This window comes from Chlorocebus sabaeus, chromosome 15, assembly GCF_047675955.1.
Source record: "Chlorocebus sabaeus isolate Y175 chromosome 15, mChlSab1.0.hap1, whole genome shotgun sequence".
Lineage (NCBI taxonomy): Eukaryota > Metazoa > Chordata > Mammalia > Primates > Cercopithecidae > Chlorocebus > Chlorocebus sabaeus.
The window spans coordinates 5,187,734-5,207,474 of record NC_132918.1 but is presented as its reverse complement, the minus strand read 5'-3'; the positions used below and the strand labels follow the sequence as shown (position 1 = coordinate 5,207,474).

The 19,741-nt window shown below is 55.4% G+C and overlaps 2 protein-coding genes across 9 annotated transcripts; one reads left to right on the top strand and one right to left on the bottom strand.

The window, feature by feature from the left end:
- Positions 1-1,665: 1,665 nt before the first annotated feature.
- THPO (thrombopoietin) lies at positions 1,666-9,346 on the bottom strand. Of its 7 annotated transcripts, none has more exons than XM_073023387.1 (7): positions 7,818-9,346; positions 6,255-6,578; positions 6,001-6,158; positions 5,643-5,770; positions 5,272-5,358; positions 3,150-3,317; positions 1,666-2,913 (listed from the first exon to the last, which is right to left on the bottom strand). In XM_073023387.1, exons 3-7 carry the CDS (start codon positions 6,011-6,013, stop codon positions 2,248-2,250), a joined length of 1,062 nt encoding a protein of 353 aa, XP_072879488.1. In that variant the 5' UTR covers positions 6,014-6,158; positions 6,255-6,578; positions 7,818-9,346; the 3' UTR covers positions 1,666-2,247. The 7 variants fall into 7 exon arrangements, with proteins under 7 accessions (XP_072879488.1, XP_072879490.1, XP_072879487.1 ...); XM_073023389.1 differs by lacking the exon at positions 6,255-6,578 and having other exon boundaries at positions 1,666-2,716; positions 2,833-2,913; XM_073023390.1 differs by lacking the exon at positions 6,255-6,578 and having other exon boundaries at positions 1,962-2,716; positions 2,833-2,901; positions 7,818-8,115.
- Positions 9,347-9,642: 296 nt separating this feature from the next.
- Positions 9,643-19,398, top strand: CHRD (chordin). 2 transcript variants are annotated; one of them, XM_007971875.3, is made up of 23 exons: positions 9,643-10,200; positions 10,426-10,529; positions 10,956-11,085; positions 11,217-11,345; positions 11,437-11,536; positions 11,651-11,738; positions 12,107-12,248; positions 12,352-12,492; positions 12,574-12,656; positions 12,734-12,881; positions 13,044-13,150; positions 13,254-13,373; positions 14,279-14,435; positions 14,760-14,980; positions 15,794-15,907; positions 16,247-16,510; positions 16,600-16,693; positions 16,806-16,862; positions 17,129-17,232; positions 17,687-17,789; positions 18,186-18,340; positions 18,462-18,564; positions 18,939-19,398. In XM_007971875.3, exons 1-23 carry the CDS (start codon positions 10,053-10,055, stop codon positions 18,989-18,991), a joined length of 2,865 nt encoding a protein of 954 aa, XP_007970066.2. In that variant the 5' UTR covers positions 9,643-10,052; the 3' UTR covers positions 18,992-19,398. The 2 variants fall into 2 exon arrangements, with proteins under 2 accessions (XP_007970066.2, XP_007970065.2); XM_007971874.3 differs by having other exon boundaries at positions 18,936-19,398.
- The last annotated feature ends 343 nt before the right edge of the window (positions 19,399-19,741 follow it).

Genomic DNA, 19,741 nt, shown 5'->3' with positions numbered 1-19,741 from the left:
TGCCTTGGCCTCCGAAAGTGCTGGGATTACAGGTGTGAGCCACCACACCTGGCCCTGCAGTTTTGCCATTCTTGTCTCTCATCCGTCTGTGCTGGGAACCCATCATTCTCTGGTCCCACTGGTATATCGTATCCTAGGTGCTGGCACTTTCATGTGCTATAAAGTGTTTCATTTGATTATTAAATTTAACCTAGCTCAGTATGTCAGTAAGTTAGTTTCCACTTAACATTCCCTTGATTGCATGCTGGAATTTGTAGTGTGAATGAACTACTTCCCTTCCATGCAGAAACTGACAGCATTTGAGATTTGGACATTTTTGAGCTTTGTGCATTTGTTGATTCCTTCTCTAGGAAAACTATTCGGTCCATGAAGGGAGAGAGGGACGTGGGGAGATGTCTAAGTTGGTCACCTCCACCAAGAACTTTGGTTTTCTACTCAGAACTCTTTTTTTTTTTTTTTGAGATGGAGTTTCACTCTGTTGCCCAGGCTGGAGTGCAGTGGCGCGATCTTGGCTCACTGCAACTTCCGTCTCCCAGGTTCAAGACTACAGGCATCTGCCACCATACTCGGCTAATTTGTCATATTTTTAGTAGAGACAGGGTTTCACCATGTTAGCCAGGATGGTCTCGATCTCCTGACCTCGTGATCTGCCCGCCTTGGCCTCCCACAGTGCTGGGATTACAGGTGTGAGCCACCGCGCCTGGCCTCAGAACTCTAATTGTTACTTCTTAAGGATTTGTATGTCTTTCCCAGTAAATAGAATCATTAAATGACATATGGGACTGTGTACCACACTGGGGAGAGTATGGACCCTAGAATGAGGTTGGACTAGGGTGTTTCTTCTGCCCATAGGGTGTGTAACCACTGATAACTCACCTGGCTTCTCTGATCCTCAGTTTCCTCATCTCTAAAATAGAAAAGATAATACCTGCCTTACAGAGTTGTGTGAATGTTACAAAAGGTGAGGTGCACAAGGTTCCTAGCGCATTGCCTTACATTCTACTGCTTTGGAATGCCTTTGGTGACCCTGCGGTATTTGTGGCAGTGTTTGGGTTTCTGGGTTCCTGGCTCCTCTACCTCCATGGTAGCCTTTCCTTCCTCAGGGGTGAGGGAGAGCAAAAAGCTTCCACTAGTTTTCCTACAGGAACCTCTGGCAGTAGCAGGTTGACTTTTGCAATGGAATTTGTGTTTTTGTGCAACATAAACCTCCTTTTCCTGAGCACCAAGGCAGCACTTATTTGCAAAAACCCATAAGCCTGACTCCTTTTTAGAGATCCCCTAGCAGAGTTTATGGTGGTCACACAGGGCTGCTTTTTAGATGCATTTGTGGGAACTGGGAAATGAGCCTTCGACTTGTACTTGACTTGTACTTGTTTTCCTGCTGCGTGAGCTCAAGGAGCCTGACTCATGCCACTTCCTGCACTTCCCCCTGACCTCCACAGGAGGGAGGCAGGCGTCCATGCCTGGCAAAGACTCCTGCTGAGCTGCCAAAGCTCTAGCTGTTTGCTCAGCTGTCACATCCAGGTCCTGTCTTTACTGAACTGTCTACACAGCTTTACCTGGGGTGTGAGGCTCTCCAAGGCTTCCTGTTAGCTTTTTTGTTGGGGGTGGCAGCGTGAGGGGGATCTATTGCCACTCTCGAAGAACATGTTTCCCTTGTTTTTCAGGGAGCTTTTGGGTGCTCTCATTTATTCCTTATACAAGCTCAGTTTTGTCTATTGTATAGGGACAGTGTCTCTGAGAGGCAGCTTATTCATTTCTCAAGAGGAAAGATCTGTTAAGAATGTGGGATCAGAGTCCCACTGAGAATGATAGTAAAGGGGATGGGGGCGTTGGAAGGCCTTGAACTTGAAGCAAAGGAAATTACCCTTTCTCTGTTTTCTGATGCAAGACCTTTTCTGATGCAAGGTCTCTCCCTCTGTTCAAATGCCAGGCCAGCCCAGGCCTTTGCAGAATTGTCATAGAAAAAGAGCACATAGAGAACCAGTGAGTTGCAAGTTTCTGCAGAAAATAGACCAAAGATCTAGCTGCTCTGATGAATATTGTTGATAGCTTAAAAAAATAGCTTCTGAAGGCTTATAATGTACAGTGAAAAGTGATTCCCTTTTCAGTCCTGTGTATCCCTTTTACCAGGGCTTTGGGTTTCAGGAGAAAGTAGGAAATCTTGTCCAGTTGTCTCCCAGGGGCTCCCTGCAGGGAAGGGAGCTGTACATGAGACAATGCTGATGTCGGCAGTGTCTGAGAACCTTACCCTTCCTGAGACAGATTCTGGGAGTGGGTGTGAGATGTGTTTAGAAGAGGGCTGGTAGGGGTGGGTGTTGGAGCAGAAGGGTCAGGAAGCAGGGGGTGGAGCTGGACCACAGGGGAGGGCAAGGTGGGTGGAAGAGGGAAGAGTGTGTACTGTCCAGTAGGGGGATGGGTTGGGGAAGGAGAATATCCAGGCTGGAGGTTGGGTGGCAGGGAGCCTGTGTCTGATGTTCCTGGGGAAATGTCCGGGGCTCCTAGGGTCCTGCGTGAGGGTCCAGGAAAGAGTCCACGAGTTCCATTCAAGAGTTCGTGTATCCTGTTCAGGTATCCGGGGATTCGGTCCAGGGACCTGGAGGTTTGGTTCAGCAGACCAGGAATCTTGGCTCTGAATCCCTGCTGCCGCTTCTGAAGTCCAGAGCCAGTAGTTCTGGCTGAGGCAGTGAAGTTTGTCTCCAACAATCCAGAAGTCCTGTTTGGGAGCTCGTTCAGTGTGAGGACTAGAGAGGTTCTGCTGGGGACAGCTGTGGTGGGTGGGGCCCGCCTGACGCAGAGGGTGGGCCCTCCTACAAGCAGCAGGAAACGCACCTTTCCTCGGAGCAGGTGTTGGAAGCTCAGGAAGATGGCATTGGGGTCCTTGTGAGCTGTGGTCCTGCCCTGTGGAGGAAGCTGAGGGCAGAGGATGGTCCTGAGGCCGAAGACCAGGGCCAGATCTCAGGCCTCCCTTGTCTAAGTAGGAAAAATAGGATACCAGCACCCAGGCATTGTGACTGGCAGGGAGCACTCTTAGTAGATCAACTCTTCTGCCCTTGAGCTCCCTGGAAGACCCCTTCTTCCCTCAGGTCTTCTAGGGGGACTGAGTCAGAAAAGAACAGTTTCTACAGATCCCTTGACTGGAGACTTACCTGGGTTCCAAGGAGGCTCTGCAGGGCCCCAAGGAGGAGACGGACCTGTCCAGAAAGCTGCCCCAGGAGGGATGAGAGGCAAGTGGGTCCCAGTTGTCCCCGTGCTGCCATTACTCCCTCCAGCAGAAGGGTCACTGCTCCCAGAATGTCCTGTGCCTTGGTCTCCTCCTGAGAAAGAGATGGAAGACAGAAGTGCACTGCCTCAAAGGGCACACTAATAGCGGGTGGGGAACCTGTAGGAGTAGCCAGCAGAGTGAATCATACGGGCTGAGAATTGGACAGGACCAAGGTCCCACCCAGGGCAGGAATTCCTTCACAGTATCCCGACAGCTGGTCATCAGCCTCTGCTTCAAAAACTCCAGGGTCCGCTAGTCCAGCCTGGTCTTAAACTTGGTTTCAGTGAGAAGAGCTCCTTTTTTTCTTACGTTGCTGAAATCTGCCCTGTTAGAGCTTTTACCTCTTGGTTCTAGTGCTGCAAATTTACTCTCTCTGCTGCAAAACCTTAGGATCATTTGATTTTTAAACTGAATGAAGGCCAGGTGCAGTGGCTCACGCCTGTGATCCCAGCACTTTGGGAGGCTGAGGCAGGTGGATCACCTGAGGTCAGGAGTTCAAGACCAGCCTGGCCAACATGGTGAAACCTCATCTCTACTAAAAATACAAAAATTAGCTGGGCATGGTGGTGGGCAGCTGTAATCCCAGCTACGTGGGAGACTGAGGCAGGAGAATCGCTTGAATCAGGGAGGCTGAGGTTGCAGTGAGTTGAGATCGTGCCACTGCATTCCAGCCTGGGGGATAGAGTGAGACTCCGTCTCAAATAATAAATAATAATAAATAAATAAACTAAATATAGATATGAGACTCTATCATAATGATCATAAGGATGAAAAGAAAGGACTAGAAGGGACCCATAGGAACTGCCCTTCTTCCCTGACTCAGTACTGAGGGAAGAAGGGATGCTAGGGCTCTTGAGGATAGATTTTAGTTTTTTAAATTATTGCTCATAAAACATGCTTCTGGTCTCTTACTGTTCAGGCTGCTGCTTTCTGGACACGTGTTAATTTAATATGGTCTCTCTTAACAAATTAGCATATGTCTTCAGGGGGATGTCCAGTGTTCAGGCCAGTATATTTAAGTGTAGTCCACTCGGAATAGAGTTCTCTAGGAGCATTTCCAAAATGGGGATGCTAAACATCGAACAGAAAAGAATTACTAGCTTTAAGAATAGCTGCTTCAGTAATGTTACATGGCAAGTTTGGGGGCAATTTAATTCTTTCAGATCCTTTTCATAGGAAGTGCTAGGACCAGGGGCTTAAATGATGGAAGCAGGGCATTGTGGCCTGAAAGCTGGCATAGGACTTTACTCATTAATTTACACATGTAGAACTTTTTTCTTTTTCTTTTTTTCTTTTTGAGATGGAGTTTTGCTCTTGTCACCCAGGCTGGAATGCATTGGCATGATCTCGGCTCACTGCAACCTCTGCCTCCCAGCTTCAAGTGACTCTCCTGCCTCAGCCTCCTGAGTAGCTGGGATTACAGGCATGCACCACCATGCCCGGCTAATTTTGTATTTTTAGTAGAGACGGGGTTTCGCCATGTAGGCCAGGCTGCTCTCAAACTCCTGACCTCAGCTGATCCACTCGCCTCGGCCTCCCAAAGTGCTGGGATTACAGGCGTGAGCTCCCGGCCCACATGTAGAATTTTTTATCTCTGTTATTTCACCTTATTTTTGACCTAGTCTTTCAGTGATTTGAATCTTGATTCAGTCTTTTGTTATTTTAGTGGTACTTCCCAGCTTTGTGTCATCTGTGGATGACATATGAGTCTTGCTTCTTCATGCCAATTTAAGAAGATTGAGTGGGAATAGGTCAAAGGCATGGCCATGAGTGATTTCTCTCCAGCTTTTCATGGTGTTCAGCTTCAAATCTATTCACATATTGGACCTGCAAGCCATCATCTTATCCACAGACTATCATTATAGGTGAATGTAGATTGGGTTAGGGTGACCAAGCTGAAGGTGAGATATTTTTAAAAAGCTCAAGAATGTTGGAGAATCCATGGGAAGCAGTAGGAAACTGAAGACAGGACTTAGGGAAGCCAAGGTTAAGAACGGCTTTCTTACCATCTGGGTTTTCCATTCTCCCAAGCTAAAGTCCACAGCAGGCAGCAGGACAGGTGTGGGTAAAGGGTTAACCTCTGGGCACAGGCTCTGTTGAAAAAGATTGTTGGGGGGAGAAGGGAGCTGAAATAGAGAGGGCTATGGTAGCCTAGTGAGAAAGGTAGTCCTCCATGAGTACTACGTCTAGACGAGAGCTTTTAAATGATGGCTGTATTGCAAAGATTAATCCTTGTCAGGGAGTGTGATCAGTAGGTGGTGACAATATGGGAAGAATAGTCATTGGCTTAAGGAGTTAGAGGAAGTGGTGTCTTCCCGGGAGTATGGGTATCTTACCAGTTAACGCGGATAAAGGGGATAATGTTGGGGGTTCTCACCAGTCTGCTGTGAAGGACATGGGAGTCACGAAGCAGTTTACTGAGGACTCGGGGGTCACAGGCAGGAGGAGCCGGGCTGGACAGAGTTAGCCTTGCAGTTAGGAGAAGCATGACCACGAGGAGCAATTCTTAGATGAGGAGAGGTGAGGTTGAAAGATGAGGAGGAAATCATTGTCAGCTGGTATTCCAGGAATTCCCATTCAGGACCCAGACCCGAAATCCAGGGAATCCACCCCTCAGACCCCTTATTTTTGAGAGAATGGGTTCCCCCATCTCCCTGCCCCTGCAGTGTGTCTCCTTTCTCTCTCCCTTTCTGTCATGTTTCCATCTGGCCCTAGCCCCTCAAGAGTGTTCTCACCAGTCAGCTCCATTCTGGCCGGGGTGTCTGGCTGGCGTGGCTCCCTGTTTGGGGCCTCTCCCCTGAATCCTTCCTGGGGCCATGGAGGCGGCTTGGGCTCTTGCACTTCTGGGCAGAGTAGGGTGGGTCAAAGGCGGGCCAAGGATGAGGAATCTATCCTGAAAGTGGCAAGAAGAGTGAACAGTTAACCAAGTTTCTAGGAAGAGACTGCCTGGCAGGGTGAACAGATGCTGGGGAGGGCTTGAGATGCTGACCAGCCTGGAACTGCCAAAGGCCTGACTTCTCTCACGTTTTCTTGTGATGAAAGCATATGGTATGCCGGGTGCAGTGGTTCACGCCTGTAATCCCAGCACTTTGGGAGTCCAAGGTCAGGAGTTCGCGACCAGCCTGACTAACATGGTGAAACCCCGTCTCTACTAAATACAAAAAAATTAGCAGGGCATGGTGGCATATGCCTGTAATCTGAGCTACTTGGGAGGCTGAGACAGGAGAATCGCTTGTACCTGGGGGGTGGAGGTTGCCGTGAGCTGAGATCCTGCCATTGCACTCCAGCCTGGGCAATAAAAGCGAAACTCCGTCTCAAAAAAAAAAAAAAAAAAAAAAAAAAAGAAAAGAAAAGAAGAAAAGAAAGCATATGGTATCTCCTTTTTGTCAGGCCTCCTCAGTGAATCTGACATGGATTTGTTGCCGCCTACCCCTGCTGAGAACAGCAGGACATGGTATGTATACACACATATCTTAATTGGCCTTAAATTCTGAGCAACCTTGGTTGTTAGGTCAGAGAAAATCTGGGATGGGGATAGAGAAGGAAAGTATTGTGGCTTCAGCCTGGAGAAGAGAGTGGAAAATGGGATGCAGGGCCCGGGTGAGGAATTGGCAAACATGCACAATATGTTGAGGGGTAACTTTTGCAGTGGGGAGTGGGGCTGGGGTGGGAAACTGCACAAAGCTGTAACTGGGACCACTTAGAGGTCAGGATTAAGGGGCAGTATGGGAGAAATTAACCTCTATTCTTTTCCTATGTACTCCCACACATAAAAACCTCTGGAGCTTTTCTTTGGACTCCAAGTCCTGAAATACTCCATTATCTGAGGTCAAGAGATGGGGTAACAGTCCTGGGACTTCCTTCCTGAGACCAGCTACCCAGGAAGGGGCACCTGCTGGGTGATGCCCACCTTAGGGGCTTACCTTGCCTTGGGCGCCCACTAACATATCTGTCTCATAGCTCACACCTGCCTCCCTGCCCCCTTGGCAGAACCCCTTCCGGTTCCTTCACAGGACCCCCCACATGGCTTCCTCCTCCTTTCACAAGTTGTGCAAAGAGGCTTGCACCTGATTCAATATTGGGATTTCCTGTAGGTCTGTCAACACGCATGGGCCCTCCTCCCATTACCCTCTCCTTGTGCCCTGGCTTGCCTAGCCCAGCTTCCCTAGCGCCAGATTCAGAACCTTAAGCTAACAAGGAATGACCAGCTAAGAATGGGGATTGGGGATGTGTCCATCTTAGTACTGTGTTCGCTAAGCCCGAAGTGCAACTCCCTCTCTTATTTTCTCCCTGGGCTCGTGTCCCCTTTCCTTAGGGCCAGTCAGGGCTGTGCTGTATTCCACCAAGTAAGTGATCAGTCCCTCAGAAACCAGCACCCCACCCCCTACCCCTGCTCTGCCCTGCTCCTCCCATTCTGGGAAGGCTACACTCTTCTCGACAAAGGTCAGTGCCTGTAGGTTCCAGTTTGCCTGCCCCTCCCCCAGCTGGGAGACCATTTCTCTTTGCTGTCCTTTATACCCTCACATAACCCCACACCCTGCTGGCCACTCACCGGGTGGAGAAGGGCTCCAGGACCCAAATGCACAGCAGGCAGCCCTCTGGGGAGCAGATGGGTAGGAAGACATGTGGCGGTGGGGCACAGCCCCTCCACAGCAGCAGGTCACACGCCTGCCTGGGCCACTTCTGCCCAATCAGAGGAGGGAACCACCAGACACGGGCAAAGGCCCCCGGAAGTGACGCCTTCTCTTCCCTGGAGCCCCTGCCTGAACCAGGGTCCACTCCTCCACCCACACACACCATGGAGAAGACTTGGATAGGGGGATTCATCTTTTCCTGGACATGGGCAACCTGGGACCTGGAGGGGGACAGGAGCAGAGGTTTTTTTCCCGGAGGAATCTGGCAGGACATTTGTGTCACTGGGGAAGAAGCCCAGAAGTCTTGTTTTAGATTGGTGAGGTTTTCACTTCCTGGCTATCCAAATTTCTTTTCCCTGGACATCACACCTGCTGCTGAAATCCAACAGGACACTTCCTTTCCTGTTTTTCTTTCTATAACCCCCTAGGGGGTCCTGTCTTGTTATACCCCTTTTCGAAGTGGGAATACGGATATTGCCCACATGAGAGAAATCTCCTGTTATGGGCTGGTGTTATGGGGAAAGGGTTTAGACTGGTTGAGAGGACTGTCAGGTGCGGGGCGCATATATGTGTGCAGGCATGAACCGGGTTAAGCCTGGGCTTAGATGCTGGTCTGCTGGGGTCTAGTGATTTGGAGGGCTACACACACAGCTCTCTGTGCATGGGGCCCTCCTTTGCTTGTTCTGTCTCCCTCTTCCATCTCCTACCGTTCCACATGTGACAAGAGGAATAACCAGGCCCATGTGTCCCTGTCTTAGGAAAGACAGCTGCTGGACCTCCCCCGCAAATACCTCCCTGCTGGCCCCCCTTTTCCTTTGGCCCTGGCTCTAGCTCCTTTGCTTTCTTCCTAGTCCCAGTCTCCCCACAGTCTCTGTCCTCAGGGGCGTCCCGGCCTGACCTTGTTCCCATCATCCCCCTGTCCCCTAGAACTTCCTCAGACTCTCTCCTGTTCCTCCTCCCCAAGGATGGGCATGTCTGCTGAGAAGTGTGGCCTAGATCCTGGAATTTTCCCGACCAGCCAGACGAGATGTCTCCCAAGATTAGGAAGGAGGGTGCTGGGATAGCTAGGAGGATAGTGGGTGTGTCTGGGTGGGAGAGACAGGGAGGCAGGCATGACCACTGGAACTAAGAGAAAGGAGGCTGCGAGTGGGTTGGAGAGGCAGAGAGTCCCTTGGGTGAAGGAAGGGGGTGAGGAAGCAAGAGGGGATGGTCGAATGGGCCTGAGGATAAGTTACAATGAGAGAGAGACACTGTCATTCCACAGAAAGGGGAATGCTGCCGCTTTCTGGCTAGGTCCGTGTCCTGGGTAACACAAGAATGAGGAGCGACCTCAGAGAGGAGGTAGGGAGGCAGGCTAGGCAGTGAGAGAGGGTGGTGAGGGTTTGAGGGGCGCTGTGGGCCAGGCAGGGGGAGATCGGCTGATGGGCCTTTCCTGTACGTTGTCATCTTTAAAGACAAGTCTTCATCCTTCGGGCGGAACCGGGTCCTGCTCACTGAGCGGTCCAGGCCTCAGGCCTAGCCTCTGCCCCTCCCTGGCCTGAGGCTCCCCTCCTGGGCTGGACACCGACCTCCTGGTCCAGCCGCCCTGTGGCCGTCAGCAGCGGGGGGCTCCGGGCCCGCCTCTCCTCCCCCTCTTCGCGCCCCCTGGTCCCTCCCCTCCCCCTCCCCCGCTCCCCTTCCCCTCCCGCTCCTCCCTCCTCCCCTGCCCGGTCCCAGGCCCTCCCTCCCCTCCCCCACCCGCGATCCGGGCCGCTGCTGCTGGGCCGGACCCCCCGGGCTCAGCCCGGCCCCTCGCCGAGCTGCCGCCGCCGCCCCGTTTGCTAAGGAGGAGGCCCCCGGCCGGGGCGTCGGGCGCGGGGCATAAAACGGGCCGGAGCCGGCGCCCGGGGCAGTAGAGCCGCGTACGGCCCGGGTCAGCGCCCGACCGCCCGCGCTCCTCCCGGCCGCTCCTCCCGCCCCGCCTGGCCCGGCGCCGACTCTGCGGCCGCCCGACGAGCCCCTTGCTGCACTGCCCCGGCCCCGGCCCCGGCCCCGGCCCCCTCCCGCCGCACCGCCCCCGGCCCGGCCCTCCGCCCTCCGCACTCCCGCCTCCCTCCCTCCGCCCGCTCCCGCGCCCTCCTCCCTCCCGCCTCCCCAGCTGTCCCGTTCGCGTCATGCCGAGCCTCCCGGCCCCGCCGGCCCCGCTGCTGCTTCTCGGGCTGCTGCTGCTCGGCTCCCGGCCGGCCCGCGGCGCCGGCCCTGAGCCCCCCGCGCTGCCCATCCGTTCCGAGAAGGAGCCGCTGCCCGTTCGGGGAGCTGCAGGTGGGTGGGCGCCCGGGGGAGGCGCGGGCGGAGATACGGGCTCGGGGCGAGTCAGCGCCAGTCCGGAGGGGGCGCGGGGCGCAGGTGGCTCGGCGCGGCTGGCGGCCCGGAGGGTGGGCGGGGGCTGAAGGGCGCAGTGCCCGGGACCCGGGACCCGCGGGCAGCCCCGGGGGCGGCACACGGCGCGAGCTGGGCAGCGGCCTCCAGCCAAGCCCGTCCCCGCAGGCTGCTCCTTCGGCGGGAAGGTCTATGCCTTGGACGAGACGTGGCACCCGGACCTGGGGGAGCCCTTCGGGGTGATGCGCTGCGTGCTGTGCGCCTGCGAGGCGGTGAGTGCGCCCCGCGGCCGGCCCGGGCCCTGACTGGTGGCGAGCGCAAGTCGCGCGGACGTCGGAGTGCTGAGAAGGAGCCCAGCCGGCAGATGTTGGGGATGTTTTTCTGGTGGAGGAAGGGGAATCAGCCCCTTCAAGTCTTAGGTGCTGTTACTGATCGCCCACTCTGTGTGAGGCTCTGTGCCAACTCCGTTTCTTTCCCAGCTCACCTAACTCCCATGGCAGCCTTGCTAGATAGCGAGAGTATTACTATCCCCATTTTCCGGACAGGGACCTTGAGGCCCAGAGAGACGAAGTAGCTTGTTTAGGGTCACGCAGATTGTAAGTGGCAGAGCTGGCTGACTCTGCGGGACATCCTTGCCTGGGGGTCTCATCAGTTGGCTTCTTGTGCTCACTTGGGTTTCCCGCCTTTTCCGGGAGCAGCTTCAGTGGGGTCGCCGTACCAGGGGCCCTGGCAGGGTCAGCTGCAAGAACATCAAACCAGAGTGCCCAACCTTGGCCTGTGGGCAGCCGCGCCAGCTGCCGGGACACTGCTGCCAGACCTGCCCCCAGGGTAAGGCTTACTCCGCCCTGCGGGGAGGGAGGCAGGGCCAAGGTACTGGGTCCTGGGCCACTTGGATGGGGTTTCGGACCGGCCCTTCCCACGGCCAGCTGAAGCCCGTGTTCTTACCCCGCCCCCTGCAGAGCGTAGCAGTTCGGAGCGGCAGCCGAGCGGCCTGTCCTTCGAGTATCCGCGGGACCCGGAGCATCGCAGTTATAGCGACCGCGGGGAGCCAGGCGCTGAGGAGCGGGCCCGTGGTGACGGCCACACGGGTAGGGGGCTGGCAAACAGCGGGGTTGTGGTTGAGGCTGGGCCACCAAAGCAGCGTTTGACAGTGCTCAGGCCATCTTCCTCCCGTCCCAGACTTCGTGGCGCTGCTGACAGGGCCGAGGTCGCAGGCGGTGGCACGAGCCCGAGTCTCGCTGCTGCGCTCTAGCCTCCGCTTCTCCATCTCCTACAGGCGGTGAGAAAGGGGAAGGAGCAAGGAGGGGTCAGCTGCTGGCCAGGAGGGAAACTGGGAGAGCTGGGAGGGGCTGCTTTTGGCCCAGTCTGGCCTCACCCGACCTCTCATTCCCAGGCTGGACCGCCCTACCAGGGTCCGCTTCTCAGACTCCAATGGCAGTGTCCTGTTTGAACACCCTGCAGCCCCCACCCAAGATGGCCTGGTGAGATGATGTCATTTATGAGCACTTGTCCAGTCTGGGCACTGTGCTGAGAGCATGCTCTGCATTGCCTCCAGTGGTCCTCACCACAGCCCAGTGGGAGGAAGGCACTGACATTATGATGACCATTTTACAGAAGGGGGAACTGAGGCTCAGTAGGAGAATGTGATTTGTTCAAGGTCACACAGCTAGTAAGTGGTGCAGCCAGGACTGGAACCCAAGGATCTGGCTCCAGGGTTCTTTCTTAAGCTTCCTAGGGCACCCTGGAGGTTCCTTTCCATGTTCCTTTTTCATCAGGCCTGCCTGGACCTCCTAATTGGCCTAACCTGCACAGTGTCTGAGCGTAGGGCCTTCTTGTCTCTCTCCTCCAGGTCTGTGGGGTGTGGCGGGCAGTGCCTCGGTTGTCTCTGCGGCTCCTTAGGGCAGAACAGCTGCATGTAGCACTTGTGACACTCACTCACCCTTCAGGAGAGGTCTGGGGGCCTCTCATCCGGCACCGGGCCCTGGCTGCAGGTAGGGAGCAAAGAGCCCTGGGCATGAAGTTCTGAGTTTTCTCTATCCCCCAGGAAAGGGGAGGGGGCGTTCTGATGGGCTCTCATCATCCTCCCTTCCCCAGAGACTTTCAGTGCCATCCTGACTCTAGAAGGCTCCCCAGAGCAGGGCATAGGGGGCATCACCCTGCTCACTCTCAGTGACACAGAGGACTCCTTGCATTTTTTGCTGCTCTTCCGAGGGCTGCTGGAACCCAGGAGTGGGGGTAAGTGGGATGGGGGCAAAACAGGTGAGAAGGTTAGGGAGAGCACCTGTCTCAGAAAGGCCCACATGTGCGGCCTTGCAGGACTAACCCAGGTTCCCTTGAGGCTCCAGATTCTACACCAGGGGCAGCTACTGCGAGAACTTCAGGCCAATGTCTCAGCCCAGGTGAGTGGGGATCTGGCTCTTGCTGCCACCTGTCTTGGCCTCTTGCTGTTGCCCATCACACCCTGCTCTGTCCCCAGGAACCAGGCTTTGCTGAGGTGCTGCCCAACCTGACAGTCCAGGAGATGGACTGGCTGGTGCTGGGGGAGCTGCAGATGGCCCTGGAGAGGGCAGGCAGGCCAGGGCTGCGCATCAGTGGACACATTGCTACCAGGAAGAGCTGCGACGGTGAGGCAGGGCGGGGAGGGCCTGGTGCCCTGGGTGTGCACAACTGAGAGGCACAGACACATGCCAGGGAAGGGGCCAGGGTGGGCATGGGAGAGATCCTGAGGACTGGGGGTGTAAGTGGCCATGGGTAAGCCTAGCCTCACCTGTCTTGCCCCTCCATAGTCCTGCAAAGTGTCCTTTGTGGGGCTGATGTCCTAATCCCAGTCCAGACGGGTGCTGCTGGCTCGGCCAGCCTCACACTGCTAGGAAATGGCTCCCTGATCTATCAGGTAAGAGCCAGGGGCTGCAGAAGGTGGGGGAGAGGTGGGGTGGGCAGCAGGCCCAGGCCTTTACTGCCCCTCCACTTTGCCCTCCTTCATCCCTGCCCATCAGGTGCAAGTGGTAGGGACAAGCAGTGAGGTGGTGGCCATGACACTGGAGACCAAGCCTCAGCGGAGGGATCAGCGCACTGTCCTGTGCCATATGGCTGGACTCCAGCCAGGAGGACACATGGTGAGGGCTCCAGGTTGCTTTACCCCAGGGCCCAGTGCATGGGCTGTGGGAAGCCAGGTTGGATGAGCAGGGATGTTCATTATCATCCACTCACTCATGGATTCTCCCACTCATTCTTTTATTCATTTGACTTTTTTTTTTTTTTTTTTTTTTTTTGAGATGGAGTCTTGCTCTGTCGCCTGGGCTGGAGTGCAGTGGCGTGATCTCAGCTCACTGCAACCTCTGCCTCCTGGGTTCAAGTGATTATCTTGCCTCAGCCTCCCGAGTAGCTGGGACCACAGGCATGCGCCACCATGCCCAGCTAATTTCTGTATTTTTAGTAGAGATGGAGTTTCACCATGTTGGCCAGGATGGTCTCGATCTCTTGACCTTGTGATCTGCCCGCCTCGGCCTCCCAAAGTGCTGGAATTACAGGCGTGTAGCCACTGCGCCCGGCCTGATTTGACATTTTTAGTGAGCCCCAGACTAGGGACTAGAGTACAAAGCAAATCAGATGTAGCCCCTGTGCTCAGCAAGCTCACAGTCAAATGGGAGGCATTGGACCTGGAGAACAGTGTCATAGGCTGCATAGTAGTAATTGTAATGGCAATGGTTGCTACTTATAGGGCCTTTCTATGTGCTAGGTGCTGAATTGGTGGCCTTACATATTTTTTGACTTTCACAGTATGCATTTTATAGATGAGGAAGTGAAGGCTTGGAGAAATTAAGTAACTCTTCAAGGTTGTTACATAGCTAGGAAGTAGCAGGGGAGGGCCATGAAACTGGGCCTGCCAGGTCCTTATCCTGTGTTTCTGGTGTGTGGAAGTGTGTGTGGGTGGAGTGGGGGTACAAAATGACCCAAGGTTTCAGAACCCTGGACTCGTGTGAGAGCTGAGGAAGGCCTGTCCTCCCCTGCCCCCCTCCAGGCCGTGGGTATCTGCCCTGGGCTGGGTGCCCGAGGGGCTCATATGCTGCTGCAGAACGAGCTCTTTCTGAACGTGGGCACCAAGGACTTCCCAGATGGAGAGCTTCGGGGGCACGTGGCTGCCTTGCCCTACAGTGGGCATAGTGCCCGCCATGACAGTGAGTGTCCTTAGGGGTCTATCGGCCCCTTGGTTTCCTAGAACATTTGAGGGATGGTGGCAGACAGCCAGAGCCTGGTGTGTCTTTCTTCAGATGCCTTTCCGGTTGCCATCTGAAGGTGGGGACATATAGGGTGGCCCTGCTGGCAGACTCTTCCTGTTGCCGAGGTGCAAGGGTCTAAAACTTGCTGCTCTCCAGGCCCTGGACCTATGGACAGTGTCTAACAGCTCCTGGAATGTGTGCTGGGGAGCTGGGGAATGCTGGGTTTGAGGGCTTGCCGTAGGCCACCTTCTCACCTGTCATCTCTCCTCTGTCTGGACCCAGGGCTGCCTGTGCCCCTAGCAGGAGCCCTGGTGCTACCTCCTGTGAAGAGCCAGGCAGCAGGGCATGCCTGGCTCTCCCTGGATACCCACTGTCACCTGCACTATGAAGTGCTGCTGGCTGGGCTTGGTGGCTCAGAACAAGGCACTGTCACTGCCCACCTTCTTGGGCCTCCTGGAACGCCAGGGCCTCGGCGGCTGCTGAAGGGATTCTATGGCCCAGAGGTAAGGATGTGATGGTAGGCGGCTGCTTGGAACATTTCTGCGTTTTAGCTTGAAGGGCTCTGTGTGGGCCTATGGTGGGGGAAGCAGAGAGCAGGCAGCCTGGTATAGAAGAGCTGGCGTAAATAAAATAAATTAAACAGTGATTTGTAGGCTGGGTGCAGTGGCTTATGCCTGTAATCCCAACACTTTGGGAGGCCAGGCAGGTGGGTCACCTGAGGTAGGAAGCTCAAGACTAGCCTGGCCAACATGGAGAAACCCCATCTCTACTAAAAATGCAAAAGTAGCCAGGTGTGGTGGCGCATGCCTGTAATCCCAGCTACTCCGGAGGCTGAGGCAGGAGAATCGCTTGAACCCAGGAGGTGGAGGTTGCAGTGAGCCGAGATTGCACCATTGCACTCCAGCCTGGACAACAAGAGCAAAACTCTGTCTCAAAAAAAAAATAAAATAAAATAAAATAAAAAAAGCTGGCGTGGGCTTGGGAGTCAGATAGACCTGGGCATGACTCTGACTCAGCTTTTTATTATTCATTCTCTTTTCTATGTCTTTCTTTGGTGGGGTATCTTGGATAGTGTGTAATATCCTGGACCTCAGCAGGGTAGGTGGGATGGACTAAGCCCTTCAAGTGGGGTGAGTTCTCATGGACTTGGAATCAGAGAGACCTGGCTTCCAAGCTCCACACTATTGCCAATGGCTTTTGCTACCCTGAAGACTTTATTTAGCCTCCCTGGCTCTCAGTTTCTTCATCTGTGACTTGGGGAAGTAGGCTCAGCCCTAAAGTGCCTTATTCCCATCCATTATCCTGTGTCTGGGCAGGCCCAGGGCGTGGTGAAGGACCTGGAGCCGGAGCTGCTGCGGCACCTGGCAAAAGGCATGGCCTCCCTGCTGATCGCCACCAAGGGTAGCCCCAGAGGGGAGCTCCGAGGGCAGGTAGGTGGGGAGTGTGGACAGTGGGGGCAGTGGGGAGGGTGCAGAGTTGGGGGGGTACTGTGTGCCCTTGTACTAGTCACTTGCTGTCTCTGAGTCCTGGGGGGTGGTCATATCACACCTCCCGGCTGGTGGGGAGGATGAAGACAGACGAGCTACATGAGGAGGCTGGCAGCCCAGCACCCTATTCCTGGCAGCTGGGATGATTGTGGAGCGAACGGCATCCTCCTGGGCCACCGCAGCGCTCAGGGTGCTGAGGTGTCTGCTGTTGGCTGGCCAGCTGCCGCAGGTAAAGACGCGAGGGGGAGCCCCAGCGCCACCTCAATTGGCCTCTCCTCCCAGGTGCACATCGCCAACCAATGTGAGGTGGGCGGACTGCGCCTGGGGGCAGCCGGGGTCGAGGGGGTGCGGGAGCCAGGGGCTCCGGATACAGCTGCTGCTGCGCCACCTGTGGTGCCTGGTCCCCCGGCCCTAGCGCCTGCCAAACCTGGTGGTCCTGGGAGGCCCCGAGACCCCAACACATGCTTCTTCGAGGGGCAGCAGCGCCCCCACGGGGCTCGCTGGGCACCCAACTACGACCCGCTCTGCTCACTCTGCACCTGCCAGGTAGGAGGTCCTGGAAGGGCACATTGTGTCCTGGGATCTGGGGTAAGGGGCCTAGACTCTCCTGTCAATGCCTCTGTCCCTCTCTACAGAGACGAACGGTGATCTGTGACCCGGTGGTGTGCCCACCACCCAGCTGCCCACACCCAGTGCAGGCTCCCGATCAGTGCTGCCCTGTTTGCCCTGGTGAGTTCCCTGCAGGGGAGTGGAGGGAGGAGTCGGCCTAGTGTGGACCGGTCCTTTGGGGAGGGAAGGAGGTTGGTCGCCCTCTGCTTTCACCATTTCTTTGGCTCCACAGAGAAACAAGATGTCAGAGACCTGCCAGGGCTGCCGAGGAGCCGGGACCCAGGAGAGGGTGAGCTGGAAGGGTGCGTGCAGGGTGGAAGGCCCCAGAGGAGCCATTAGGTTGAACCAGGAGGGGGACAAGAAGGGGAGAGTATATAGGGGGTGGCCTGAGGGGCACAGATTCCAAGCAATGCCTGACAGAACTCATTAGTGTTACTGGCCCCCAAATAGGCCCTTGTCTTAGGCTCATTTGGGGGTGGCCTGAGGCTCAAGCCTTGGTTGTGGGCCCAGCTGATGAGCTCATACTAACGGCCGCTGGGCCCTGTTCCCCACCAGGCTGCTATTTTGATGGTGACCGGAGCTGGCGGGCAGCGGGTACGCGGTGGCACCCCGTTGTGCCCCCCTTTGGCTTAATTAAGTGTGCTGTCTGCACCTGCAAGGTATGGCCACCCAATCTTCTCTGGTGCCATAACCCAGCGGGGTCTGCAGAGATGGGGAGGGGCTGCCAGGTGAGGAAGGCCCGTCCTTGTTGAGGAGGGCTAAAGGATCAAACCGATATGAGAAAAGGCCCTTGCGCTCTGAGAGTTGACTTCCTGTGGGAAAAGGAACAGGGCTGACCTGGGTGTGGATTCTGGCTCTGCCAGCTAACTAGTGCCGATGACCCTAGGCACCTTCTGTCCCTGAGCCTCACTTTCCTCTCCTGTAAGCAGATATGATGGCAACTACCTTGCAGGGTTCCGATGAGAAGCTGAGTTTAGGTCTATAAAGCAAGCCTGGGCCTCTGAGTAAAAGGCCACAGAGAGACAGCATCTGAGGTGTGGAATAGGAGAGGGAGCGGGCAGGAGGTTTATGTGCCCCCTGCCTGACACTCCTTGCTTAATGGATTCCCTACAGGGGGGCACTGGAGAGGTGCACTGTGAGAAGGTGCAGTGTCCCCGGCTGGCCTGTGCCCAGCCTGTCCGTGTCAACCCCACCGACTGCTGCAAACAGTGTCCAGGTGAGAGAGGTGGCTGGGCACTGAGGCCTCACCTTTGGGTTGAGGCAGGCCTAGTCCTGGATGAGGGGAAGGGTGCTCAGCTAATTGAGCATTTACTGAGCACTGCTCTGTGTCTTACCTGGAGCCAGGACTCTAAATGCTGTGGAAAGAATGTGATATTCTAGTGGGGTATGATGGGTTCTGGTTCCTGCTCCATCCATCCATCCATCCATCCATCCATCCATCCATCCATCCATCCATCCATCTCTTCATCTGTCCATTCATCTGTCCACCCACCCATCCAAATTTATCACCTACTGAGTGCCAGAAACTGCTAGGTGCTGGGGATTCAAAAAGAATACTCAAAAAACCAGGCTGGTCCTCCTGGGCTGACCCTTTCTCTTTCCCTCTCAACAGTGGGGTCGGGGGCCCACCCCCAGCTGGGGGACCCCATGCAGGCTGATGGGCCCCGGGGCTGCCGTTTTGCTGGGCAGTGGTTCCCAGAGAGTCAGAGCTGGCACCCATCAGTGCCCCCTTTTGGAGAGATGAGCTGTATCACCTGCAGATGTGGGGTAAGTGGGGAGCCTGGTCTGGAGTAGGGAGGCCTTCCCAGGGAGGTCCCTGAGGAAGCTGAAGGCCACTGTGTCCCAGTGCCTCTGGGGGACCCTCAGTGTCTGCTCTGTCTTGTACCAGGCAGGGGTGCCTCACTGTGAGCGGGATGACTGTTCACTGCCACTGTCCTGCAGCTTGGGGAAGGAGAGTCGATGCTGTTCCCGCTGCACAGCCCGCCGGCGGCGTAAGTGAGGGAGTCCAGGGTCAGCAGCTGTGAGTGGAGGGCTGACCTGCCCGTGGGACTCCTGATCAGGAAACGGAGCGTTCAGTGTGTGCAGCAACAGTGCAGACTGCCTCACAAGTGCCATTCCAATCCACCCTCACAGCAACCTGGTGGAAGTGTTATTTATGACCTTTTCTTTACAAATGAGATTTCTGAAGCTCAGAGGAATTAAGCAACAAGATGAAGGTCACCCAGCTGTGTGCACTGACCTGTTTAGAAAATGCTGGCCTTTCTGGGACCAAGGCAGGGATGCTTTGCCCTGCCCTCCATGCCTCTCTGTGCCTCTCCACTCCCTTTCCCCTCCTCCAACATTCCCTCCCTTCTGTCTCCAGCAGCCCCCGAGACCAGGACTGATCCAGAGCTGGAGAAAGAAGCCGAAGGCTCTTAGAGAGCAGCCAGAGGGCCACATGACCAAGAGGATGGGGCCTGAGCTGGGCAAGGGGTGGCATCGAGGACCTTCTTGCATTCTCCTGTGGGAAGCCCAGTGCCTTTGTTCCTCTGTCCTGCCTCTACTCCCACCCCCGCTACCTCTGGGAACCACAGCTCCACAAGGGGGGGAGGCAGCTGGGCCAGACCGAGGTCACAGCCACTCCAAATCCTGCCCTGCCACCCTTGGCCTCTGTCCTGGAAGCCCCACCCCTTTCCTTCTGTACATAATGTCACTAGCTTGTTGGGATTTTTAATTTATCCTCACTCAGCACCAAGGGCCCCTGACACTCCACTCCTGCTGCCCCTGAGCTGAGCAGAGTCATTATTGGAGAGTTTTGTATTTATTAAAACATTTCTTTTTCAGTCTTTGGGCATGAGGTTGGCTGTTTGCGGCCAGGAACCTGAGTGGGGCCTGGTGGAGAAGGGGCAGAGAGTAGGAGGTGATAGAGAGGAGCTCTGACCCTTGGGGAGCAGAAAGAGACCTGGAGAGGCAGAGGATAGTGTGGCAGTTGGCTGACACACCTGGGTTCCACAGATGCTCCTTGAGATGGTCTAGAGACTCAAGAATTTAGGGAAATAGAAGCAGGATTTGACTCAAGTTTACTTTCCCACATCGCTGGCATGTTTGCTAACTTCATGTTTGAAGTTGCTCCAGAGAGAATCAAAAGTGTTACCAGCCCCTTTCTCTCTCTCTGCCTCCCTCCCTCCT